Source organism: Hyperolius riggenbachi, chromosome 5, assembly GCF_040937935.1.
Source record: "Hyperolius riggenbachi isolate aHypRig1 chromosome 5, aHypRig1.pri, whole genome shotgun sequence".
NCBI classification, from domain to species: Eukaryota; Metazoa; Chordata; class Amphibia; order Anura; family Hyperoliidae; genus Hyperolius; species Hyperolius riggenbachi.
In genome coordinates this window covers 356,153,973-356,166,079 of record NC_090650.1, presented here as the reverse complement: position 1 = coordinate 356,166,079, position 12,107 = coordinate 356,153,973, and the positions used below count along the sequence as shown (strand labels likewise).

At 42.8% G+C, this 12,107-nt stretch overlaps 1 protein-coding gene across 3 annotated transcripts in view; it reads right to left on the bottom strand.

Moving 5' to 3' along the window:
• CSPP1 (centrosome and spindle pole associated protein 1) overlaps positions 1–12,107 on the bottom strand; it is a 106,813-nt gene that overhangs the window by 22,990 nt on the left and 71,716 nt on the right. For all 3 annotated transcript variants that reach the window (XM_068237464.1, XM_068237465.1, XM_068237466.1), the window contains 6 exons: positions 10,977–11,067; positions 10,706–10,823; positions 10,443–10,590; positions 4,953–5,090; positions 2,085–2,197; positions 1,849–1,998 (listed from right to left, as the gene is read on the bottom strand). In XM_068237464.1, coding sequence (XP_068093565.1) covers positions 1,849–1,998; positions 2,085–2,197; positions 4,953–5,090; positions 10,443–10,590; positions 10,706–10,823; positions 10,977–11,067 — 758 coding nt within the window. The remainder of the gene's footprint in view (positions 1–1,848; positions 1,999–2,084; positions 2,198–4,952; positions 5,091–10,442; positions 10,591–10,705; positions 10,824–10,976; positions 11,068–12,107) is intronic.

Here is a 12,107-nt window from a genome sequence, read left to right as displayed (position 1 = left end):
GACAGCATTACTCAAAAGGGAAGGGGTGAAGAGAGAGTTACTAGAGATACTGGGCAGAGCTGCAGATCTGACCATTCTACAATCAAACTTCAGCTCAGTTTCACCTGGCTGTATAAGGAAGAGGAAAACATTTAACCATTTCACCCCATAGGCTATTTTACCCTTACTGGCAAGAGCTATTTTCACCTTTCACCATTCATCCCATTCATTTAGCCATAACTTTATCACACCTAAATGATCTATATCTTGTTTTTGTCACCATAAATTAGGCTTTTTTTTTGGTGATACTTGATTTTAGTAATTACTTTATTCTCTATGCATTGTAAAGGGAAAAACAAGGAATAAATAAAAAATACACTATTTCTCCAAAACATCCATATAGCTTTATTTTTTTTTTTTATTTTTTTTTTTAAACCCCTACAATGTATTTGGCGATTTGTCCCAGCGATCACATTTAAAATATGTTCCTAGTACAATTTATGGCAACAATACATTTGGAAATAAATGTGTATCTTCTCTGTGGTTTTTGTACCCTATCAATTACAAGCCCTTATTTGCAAAAACAACAGTAATATACCCTCATGACAAACATACTAAAAATGTCCCTAAGGTAAATATTTATGGTTTTTTTTTTGTTTTTTGTTTTTTTAAATCCTGGCATTTTTTTGTATTTTTTTTTTACAAGTTTTATTTTGGTAACCACAAGATGGCGCTACACACTATCCTGGATTACGAGGAAGTGTTTGATTATTTTAGATCATTTTTACTTTCATTTTTATGAATGAACATGGCTCCTGACTGAAGTCATGTTCATTCATATACAGGCACTTTGATAGGCTCAGGGAACAGATTTTCCCATTCACCAATTACTGACATATACGTTCCACCGTGAACAAGGAGTAGGAGTGCGCCAGTATGTCCTGATTGACTTAGCAATGATTAAACTGGATGTGTATAAATGTCCAGCTTGAGATAACAGGGTAAGTGATAAAAAACAGCAACTGTACCTTAAGTAAACACTTTTTTTCAGGATATATTAATAGATACTCAATGTGCCCGCTAACAGTACTAATGCCCAAGCGATCTGCTGAATGCGATCGGACTGGTAGAAAATAAGAGGGGAAACACAGTACTGATGAAACTGTTCCTCCCCATTTCATAAATCCGTTCCACTATGTCACATAGCCAAACATATACAGAATGGAAATGGTATCTAATCCATGCTGCAGTGACTACTATAGAAATGTTGCATTGCTCACCAACTACTTCTCAGCGCTCCTGGAGAGGGCTACTCCATTATGGTAACTATGCTCTAATTTTCTGCTATTTAATATAGGGATCAACAGCTAATGTTCAGACGCTTATACACCTCACCAACCTGATAGTAAGGAGGAAGCTTGAAATCATGCAACCTGTACTTACCGTACATACTTCAGTGACGTGCAAGAAGTGGGTGGGGCTTTTCGCATTCACAAAGGGTACAGTTAAAGAGACAGAAGGGTGGACAGCACAAACCATTAATATAAGCAATATGTGCACACAGCAACAGAGTACTATAGTTTGTTTGTGAGCACATATTCCACTGATCCGGAAATAACTAATTCTAAGTAAGTACTTCCACCTATGAAGCAGTGGCTAAAATCACACAGCGCCACCTATGGCCAAACATGATTACTTTGCTAATTCCCTAATGGTCTAGTCTGGGCCAGAAATAATGCAAAGGGAGGAAATCACTAGCAAGCCAAATCTGATGACTCTGCGGGCCGGAGTTTGACATGCAGGACATAAACCAAAAGCTGCACATGTGCCATAATACAAGCAAGCCAAGCCTCAGCACAATTACTTCACCTCCTCATCTTTAAGCTTTTTCTTATTCTGCTCCTCTTCATACTCTCGTTGAATTTTGGCCCTTTGATCAGCCAGACGCTTTTCTTCTCTCTCTTCTTCCAGTCGAATGCGATCTCGCTCTTCTGCCTCTTTACGCCTTTTCTCTTCAATCTGTTTGAGAAATACGTTTTTATAAAACTACACAGTACTTACTACCCACTGATCATCACTTCATTCAACCAGGCATAACAAGCTACCTGCTGGCGCAAGAAGTCCTTGTAGGATTCCTGTTGCTGCACCTGCTGTTCAGATGGGGGTTCATTGAACATTGTGCCTCTTGCAAACTGAGGTGCATTTGCCAGTGAAAACCCTGTCAATAAAAATTAAAATGTGAGCCTAAAAACTCCATATGTGCTAATACATGTCCCACTAAGAATAGCTCACTTTTAATTGTTATTTGCGTCCTTAGAAATGCCCATAACTGTTACCACACTGATCAATGCATGATAGTCATGGGCAACAGTTGCCAAGCATATGTGTGCACCTTTATTAAGAGTCTGAGGGAAAAGAGCGAGTGCCGAATTTGAGGGTCATGTAGAGTGAGTGAAAACGGGGTTGATGAGGGGCAGGGGGATGCTATTAAGGAGTTGGGTAGGCAGAGAATAGGTCTTAGTGAGGGCCTGGGAAGAGAGAGTGAGGCTACTGAGGATGCTAGAGGTGAAATAGGAGAGAGGGGGCTTACTGATAGTCTTGAGGGGAGAGATTGAGGCTACTGAGGATGCTGGAGGTGGAATGGGAGAGAGGGGGCTTACTGATAGTCTTGAGGGGAGAGATTGGGGCTACTGAGGATGCTGGAGGTGGAATGGGAGAGAGGGGGCTTACTGATAGTCTTGAGGGGAGAGATTGAGGCTACTGAGGGTGGATAGGGAGAGAGAGGGGCTTACCAATGGTCTAGAGGGAACCGTGTCAAAACTCCGCTCTGCTTGTATGTTGTAAGTGGGGCCTAATCTGTGCAGTCATCTTGATACATGTTGCAACATGCTGTAGTGTGGACAAGGAGAGAATCACTGGCTGCTCACAGGCATATATGTCTGTTGGGATGGCGTTTCATAAAGGTGAAGAGTTTTGTGGCAGTCTGAGGGCAGAGCTACAAGGAGATACCTTCATCTTCTCTTAAAGGGTACCTGAAGTGAGTAAAATTATTTAAAATAAACACATGACGTAGCTGCAAATGAATATTACATACTAACCTCTCCATCAGTTCCTCTCAGAAGCTCACCATTTTCTTCTTACAGTGATCCCTTCCAGTTCTGACAATATTTTGTCAGAACTGAAATATAACAGTTGTTGTCAGTTATATATCAGCAGCTGTCAGTTACAACTGAATATGCAAGGCAATGTCCATGTTTCCCTATGGCTCAAGTGGGTGATATTACAGTTTAACAGTGTGCTGACCAGGAAGCGGTTATGGGATAATGGCTATTTTTAAAATGGAGGACGGAGAATTCCATTGATCACAGTGGACAAATAGGATAGGAGAGGAGAAAGCGATTAAGGGGTAGACTACACAGGAAGTACGTATGAACGGTGTATGGTTATTTTGACTTTTTATTTTCAGTTCAGGTTCTCTTTAAGAAGAAGGTCACTCTGGGCAAAGGATGGCCCCAGGACATCATCCATAACCCTGTAAGCATCACTTTAACTAGACTAGATTAGCCCATCTGACAGTGACTGCATGGTCATGCCCACATGATTTTGTCTGTTTCGTACCACTAAACTTGCCAATTTTTGTATTTTATTTTTTTTTATTTTTTTTTCAGAAAAAAACAACATACATCCAGAGCTGTACAGAAACACTGTCAACCTGCCAGTTAAATACAATATCAAACAAACAATCACATAGAATCATTCTTACATACGTATTTTGTCTATCACATTTATCAAAATAAATGAAGGAACAAAACCCCACTAACCTGCAGCCTCTGAAACACCAGCTGATCCTTCAGAATGCAAAGAAATTAAACAAAAAAAACCCTTAAGTGTGCACCAATTATCTTCAAAACAAAAACACCGCCTTTCCTGAATCCAAACAGCCATCGAGTAAAATATCAACATTTTCTTTTTATAGCATACTTGAAGCGAGTTTTACAAATGTAAACTACCATCAACCATCCCTTACTATATCCTTCCCCAGTCCCTGCATTCCAGTGCTAATGTATTCTGCTGCCCGACATATAAAGGAGGAGGAGCCTGCAGCACATCACTTAGTGGAGTGAGAAGACTGTGCACAACCTTCTGACAATCATGGGCACAGAGCGCCAACCTGGAAGTTATCAAGGGCTTGGCGCCATCTTCACAAGGAAGATGTAATATTTAGAGGGGGATCACCATTACAAGCAGCAAGGGGCAAAAAGGACAGGTAATGTTTTTATGTAACGGTACACTATCGGGAATATGTTTTTTTTTCTATGGTTTTGGCTGGTTTTAGATTTGCTTTAATTATTGATTATTTATTTTTTGGATTGTCTCTTATTAAAGAGTAACTGTCAGGCTGCAAAAGCTAATTTAAACCTCTATTCTCCTGTGTTAAACAGTTTAGAAGGAAGCCAAAAAGGCAATACTGAAGTTAAAAATCTCTCTTACTTTGATGCTTGCTGAACAGCAAGGCTTGTTATTCCCAAGCTCCTAAGGAGGCTGCAGGAAGTATAACAGATACTGCAAAGCATTCTGGGGCTGCTTCTTCTCCCCACTGCACTCCCTTGGTCCTCCCCTATCCCGCCCTAAGGCTGCTTTCACAGTGAAAAGTTACAGGCTCATGTTACAGCAGCTTGTAATTTGCAGCCAAGCTCACAACACTGAAAAATCTATGTGCTGTTCACAGGGCATATGTTGTGATAAAAACAATCAAATTGAATGAAAACAAGGACACTCAATCAATTCTCAATTGATATCTCAACTGAACACTGGCCAGGAACATCTATTCCTTTTTTGATTGAGTGTAGGTTGGAGCGCTATACTGTATAACACTGCACACACTGTCTCACTAAACTCTTTTGGTAATTAGGAACAAACCCCACTCCTCATACATTTAAACTCATCCCTAATAGAGAGAAGTACTGACTGACCAGCAATTTTGCCAGGGGCTGTAGAGCTCTCAGCTAGATTCATCTCCATGGCCACCAAGGCTCGCTGGTCTTCTAATGCCTTTAATTCTGGATTCTGGTATGCGACTTCATTCTTGTTATGCATACGTTTCAAATCAGCTGTATGGAAAAAAATATTCATCAAGAAAACCTTACAGTGATATACAATTTTAAACCACATGCATTTTTAAAATCAACTGTGCTTCTAATATAAATTTCCATTGCATTAGAAAGTAGAAAGCCAACTTAGTGGATGTATAAATAATTTTAGTTTTCCTAAAGGGTAAAGAGAGGAAAAAGACTGACGGGGCAACAAACATGCTTACGGGGTTTATGGGGGAAATAAAAATCTAATTTCTCATCATTATAACTATTTAATGAGTAGAATACCCAGATAGCTCATGGTGACCCAGGACCACTAGCAAAGCATTAGGGGCTTAAAGAGAGTCTGAAGCGAGAATAAAACTCGCTTTTTTCCCTTATATTCAGCAGGGGCATGTTTGCCCCTGCTAAAACGCCGCAATCCCGCGGCAGAACAGGGGTCCTTTACCCCCAAATCCCCTCCGTGCTGTGCGGAGAGCGCTTCCTGCTTGAGGCAGGGCTAACGGTCGCAGCCCTGCCTCTCAGCACGTCCATCAGCGCTGATCGCTAGCTCTCCCCGCCCCTCTCAGTCTTCCTTCACTGAGAGGGGCGGGAAGAGGCGGAGATCCGTCGTTGATAGACGTGCATGGGGCAGAGCTACTACTCATAGCTCTGCCTCCATGAGCAGCAAAATCTACGACCAAGTTGGGCGTGGATTTTGCAGGGGGGATTTGGGGGGCAAAGGACCCCCGTTCTGCCGCAGGATAACAGCGTTTTAGCAGGGGCAAACATGCCCCTGCTGAATATAAGGGAAAAAGCGAGTTTTATTCTCGCTTCTGAGTCTCTTTAAAAGGAACCCGAGGTGAGAGGCATATGGAGGCTGCCATATTTATTTCCTTTTAAAGAATACCAGTTGCCTGGCAGTCCTGTTCATGTTTTGGTCACTGGTGCCTGAATCACACACCTGAAACAAGCATGCAGCTAATCTTGTCAGATTTTTGTTAGAAACATCTGATCTGCATGCTTGTTCAGGGTCTATAGGTAAAAGTCTTAGAAGCAGAGGATCAGCAGGACAGCTAGGCAATGTGCATTGTTTGAAAGGAAATACTGTAAAAATGTCAGTCTCCATAGGTCTCTCACCTTGGGATCCATTTAAAGACATACTTACCGAAGAAGAGGGAAGGCCTTTAAGATCCTGTAGAGGCTTCCAGTGTCTTCTTCGCCACAGCTAACCGGGCCCCCTCCAGAAGATCAGGTCCGCACTCCTCTTTATGAATGAGTGTGGCCATGCTGCACCCATGCAAGCACCGCTGTACCTGCACGACTAGCCCAAAATGTGTTGGTTCTGTCAGATTTCTACTACTTACTGTAAGTGACAGCAACATAGGAGAAAAGTAATTTATGGCTTATTTTACTCTGAAAGAAACATACTCCTTATCTGTTGATGTTTACATATATTTTAAATTTAAAAGATTTTTGAGACAGTGGTCCTTTAACTGAACAGCGTCTTTCTTCACCAATGTCTAGAGTACACCTAACTGCATTGTGAACCTTATTCCCTCTAATCTCACCTCCCCCTCCTTCATTCCTGCTTGACAGCTCTTTACAACCTCTCAATCTCTACTGGCTTCATTCCCTTCCCCATTCAAAGAAGCAACCATAACACCACTAATCAAGAAAAACTTCTGTGGATCCTACAACTGTATCTAGCCACTGCCAAATCTCATTTCTTCAATTTGTTACCAAACTGCTGGAACAGAACCAGTGGCGTAGCAAGAGATCATGGGGCCCAATAGCAAAACTTTCACGGGGCCCTCAGATGGAGGCCACCTGCTCCGTACCCTAGAGTTAGGAGTTCATTGGGCAATTTACATTATCATGCAATCAAAACTGCACATAGTTCATGGGTACTGAGCGGGTGGAAAACCACAAAAATAGTTAATGGTGAATACATTAAGTACCCACTGGGCCACTTCTGCTCCAGGTCCCCAAAGCAGCTGCTATGGATATTGCTATGCCCTTGAACAGCACATCTATTCAGAACTGTGACTTTCTCTCTACTAACCTTCTCCAGTCAGGCTTCTGCTCTCACTATTCCAGGAAAACAGTCCCAATTAAAGTTGCAAAATCAAGGCCAATTGTATATCTCATCCTGCCTATGCCTTTAACGCTGTCGATCATTTTCTGCTTCTCCAGACCCTCTCTTCACTAAGGATCAAGGGGCCAGATTTATCAAGAGTGTCTGAGACAAAATATTGGTAGGTTTTTAGAAATCCATGCAGAACTGTATCAGGCAGGGCAGGGACGACACAGAGGCCCGAGAGGCTCCGGCCTCTGAGCGGCAGGTCATCAGGTCAGGATGGGGCGCTTTCAAAGACATTCCAATCCTCAGGCAGTCCAGAAAAAAAAAGGTTTTTTTTCCACAGTCCTGAGAGACACAGCTAAGGGAGCGAAGATAAAAAGCTCTTTGCACAGTTGTTCTGAAAGACTGCACCTAATAAGGAGTCATGAATAGTTTAGATTACCAAGATTGGTAGACAGTTCCTTGTTTTTTGTTTTTTTTAACTCATATTCACTGACTTCTGTCAGTGATGTTATCCAGCTGCTCCCCCAGGAAGCCGCCCAGTCAAGCATGGCTGGCTGATGGAGAATGGAATTCTAACGGGAAGGAGAAAGGTATGGTGTGGTGTGTGTGTATGTGAGAGAGAGCAGCCCTGCGCCCTGTCCTCCATCCTGAACCTGTGCTCTGGTAGTCAGGGAGACAGGCTGTAAAGGCTTCTGTGCTCTCCCTACGCCCCGTCCACTTCTAGTACTGAAAAGGACCTGAACTTACACAAATGACACTGCAGTGTCCTAATGCTGCCATGTTAGAGTAAAGGCAGCCATACATCTCTAGCGATGATGGGCAGATGTCACGAAGAGACAAATCTTTCTTATCCAATCTGATTAGAGAGAGATTTGTCAGATGCCCATACACCTCAGACTGCTTCCCCATCGATTTTAGCATGACATCTCTTGGGAATCAGAGGAGTCCTCTGCTTCTGGTCCCCCCCCCCCACCCCAGTGTATAAATATGCCCCCTAGTGTGTTTTTATACAGAACCTGCCCTGTGTTGCCCACCGTGCTGTGCCCATACGTCTTCCGCTCCTCCATTTGCGCTTCAAATGCCGCTGGCATTTAGCACAGGTGACATCACACATGTGCCACACACTATATGCTAGTGGCATGTGAGCCTCAAATGGAACAGGAAGAAGCTGAAGACGGATGGGCACCGTGTGGTAAACGACACAGGACAGGTAATGTATAAATGCACACAAGGGGGCACATTTATACACTTGGGGGAACAGCACCAGGGGTTTTGTCGCATCCATCACTCGCACCACTTTACAAGTACATAGTCATGTCACTGACTGTCCTCTGATGAGCTCACTTTCTATTCTCTGCCATAGTCATAATCTAATCTTCTACCATATTATTATTGTGCATTTATAAAGCACTGACATCTTCTGCAGCACGTTACAGAGTACATAGCCATGACACTAACTGTCCTCAGAGGAGCTCACAACTTAATCCCTACCATAGTCATAGTCTAATGTCCTACCATATTATTATGTATTTATATAGAACTGACATCTTCTGCAGCACTTTACAGGGTACATAGTCATGTCACTGACTGTCCTCAGAAGCGCTCACAATCTAATCCTACCATAGTCATAGTCTAATACCCTACAATATCATTATTATGTATTTATATAGAACTGACATTTTCTGCAGCACTGTGGAGAGTACATAGTCATGTCACTGACGGTCCTCAGAGGAGCTCACAATCTAATCCCTGCCATAGTCATAGACAAATATTTTCACTATAGGATTGTTTTGGGGGAAACCAGTTGACTTATTAGTATGTTTTGAAGATGTAGGAGAATATGAAGTATCTGAATGAAATCTGGGGGAACTTATATCTGGCTTCCTATATTGGGGGAACCTATACCTGGAGTGATACTGGGGGCCCCTATACCTGTACCTGGCTACCTAACCAGGGGATACCTATACCTGGCTACCTAAAACTCATAGCAACAAAAAGACTTCAAGTGATCTCCACTACTGATGATTACTGTATGTGTGCCAAATGCAGTCATGTGGAGCAGCTCACTGTATACACCACCCTGTAAAGAGGCACAATAACTGAGATGTGGCCCCATGGGGGGGGGGGGGGGGGCGCACTTGGGCAGCTCAGCCTCTGTTGGTGGTAGAACTTGTCCCGGCCCTGGTCTCAGGCATCTTAAGAAATCATTAGATAGTGCAGATTCCTTCTAAAACTGTTGTAAAATAGGAGGAGCTAGGAAGGTCTCTCAGGCAGTGCAGTGTGTGAGGGGAATTCCTGTTGCTGAGGTAACCAACACACCTGCTGTATTGATAGCAGCAGGCTCTGAGGAGGAATTCAGCAGGGGGGAGGAGCACCACACAAATCATGTCTAGCCTGCACTCTGCAATAATGTCTAGCCTGCAGTTCTACATCTGTAGAACTGCTATCAAGCACTTCTTAATCTGCGCCAGTTTAGGGATGGATTTGCACTTTTCTTAACTGTAGTGTAGCTCTACAAATTCATGCTAAATTGCCACTATTACCTAAGATTTAAGAAGGTTCTTATCATGCAGAACTGTTCTCCCTGCTGGTTAGAACAGATTAAGAGAAGAAAAATCTGTTGGTAATGCGTTGATAAATCTCCCCCAAGGACCTAGAGCATTCTCGGGAATTGCTCTTACCCACCTGGACTCTCTTTCACAGACTTCTACTCCAATATTGTAAGGGCCGGTTCACATTACAAGAGCTTTTCTAAGCTCTTTGTGATTTTAAAAGTTCTTGCTAATGTAATCCTATGTGTGTCCCCTTCACTGGAGCAATGTGATTTTGTAAAAATCCCCCACAGCATTGCGTTAGCAAGAGATTTTAAAATCACTAGTGCTTAAAAAGCTCTTGCAGTGTGAACCAGCCCTCTCTATGCCCGCTGTCTGTTGGTATACCACAAGGATCTGTTCATAGATCTCTTCCCTTTTCTGTGTACACTCATGGCCTGGTACAATTAATACACTTTTACAGTTTCTAGTATCACCTCTATGCGGACGACACCTGCACCAACGCATGAGCAAGCTTCACAAAGAGAAGAAAAAGCTGTAGTGTCCTGTCTGCTACCTCCTTGCAGCCACTGCATGTTTCCCACCTTCAATTGAATTGTTTGTAATCTGCATGTGGACCGCTTATAAAATAAATCATTTGCACTTGTCGATGGTGTGCACATCAGGTCTACATTGCATATAAATACTGTTTGAACTGTTTCCCCCTAGAAAAAAAAATAGCCTGCAATACATGAATCTTCCTCCTGCACTTACTGATGAGGTTTCCTTTTGAATCTTTAAGCGGTGCTCCTCCTCCACCCTTTCCCCAAGGGTTGTAATACTTCATTTCAGCTTCAAGCTTGGCGTCATACCGCTCATGTTCCTCTTTGTCATGTCTGCGCTTTTCATTTTTTTCCCGTATCTGTAGGCAAATAACCAGAGCATACCTCTGAGTGTTGCTGTGTACAGACAGCTGGCAGGAATGTAAGACCTCTCAGCCCAGAGAATGGCGCTTAGGATGAGGCATGACACTGTACCTGTCTCTCCAGCTCCTCCTGATAGGACTGTGCTGCCTGGCGGTTCTGTCTTGGCTTTTCTTCTGGAAATGATCCTAAACTGGCCCCTTTTGCAGCACCTGGTCTCTGCTTACTGTCCCTAAAAACACATACTTTCACTGAATGCAGCCAGTTGTGTTACAATGTAGTAGAATATAACATGCGGCAGAGATGTATGTACATTAGTGTCCTATTTCTATGAAAATGAGTGAAGAGAAGGGATTCAGCAAACAGCCTAATATTGGTTACTTACACAGTGGGCTCTCCTGGGTGGAGCTGGCTGGTGAATGACACAGGCATGGGGATACCTGGAGCAGGTGGCATACCTGTCATTGCCACAGGATCTGAGGAAGAAGGTGTACAGTTTATAAATGAAAAAACAGAATTCATATGTGTTCACTAAATAATGCCAATAGCACGATCAGCAGAGATCATTTGCAGCACATGGTGTAAAATTAAATTAGACTGGTAAATATGCGTTACTGCACCATGTGCCTCATCACTACTCTGAATTACTGAACATAATTACCACTGTTATGTGTACTTAAAGCCTTATCTAAAGTTATTACAAAAGTAGGGCTAATGCTTACTAGTTCAGCACTGCCCTACAACTTCTACAAACATCATCACCTTTATCCGACCCGCAAGGTATGCAGTAGGATATGCAAGTCTCTCTCGCTCATACCAGAGGGCCATTTTCCCTCACTGCCATGACTAATGTACTTGCCTGCACTTCCCACACACACTTCTAGCACCCATAAACCAATGATATGTAGTACAGGAAGCTTTATGCTAGTCTATGGAAACTAAGCTAAAAGCACAAGTACTATGTCCTGTCAATGCGTCACACAGCGCTCCACCTTAGATCATCTAGCTATTCCTTCACCACAGTGAACGATCACCCAGATTGGAATGAAACTCTCTTAGTTGGTTAGACTAGTAGTTACATTATTCAAACAAGCGTTAGGAGCATTTAGTAGGTTCCCCTCACCTCCTATGGACTCCAAAACACCTGAGTGGGATCCTCCGCGAGGGATGTTCTAAATATGCCACCAATGATTCTTAATTTGATTTCTGTTGCTGCACTCAAAAGTTGTCCAATATGCATATTCCAATAGGGCATCACTTTATATGGTAACCTCTGCATTAAAACACAGGCAGGCAGAGTTTTAAAGAGAATCTGTACTCTAAAATTCTTGCAATAAAAAGCATACCATTCTATTCATTATGTTCTCCTGGGCCCCTCTTTGCTGTTTCTGCCACTCCCTGCTGCAATCCTGGCTTGTAATTGCCCGTTTTAGGCAGTGTTTACAAACAAAAACATGGCTGCTAACCAGCATGTGATAGGCTGAGAGAAGCTCAGTCTGTGACTCATACAGAGCCT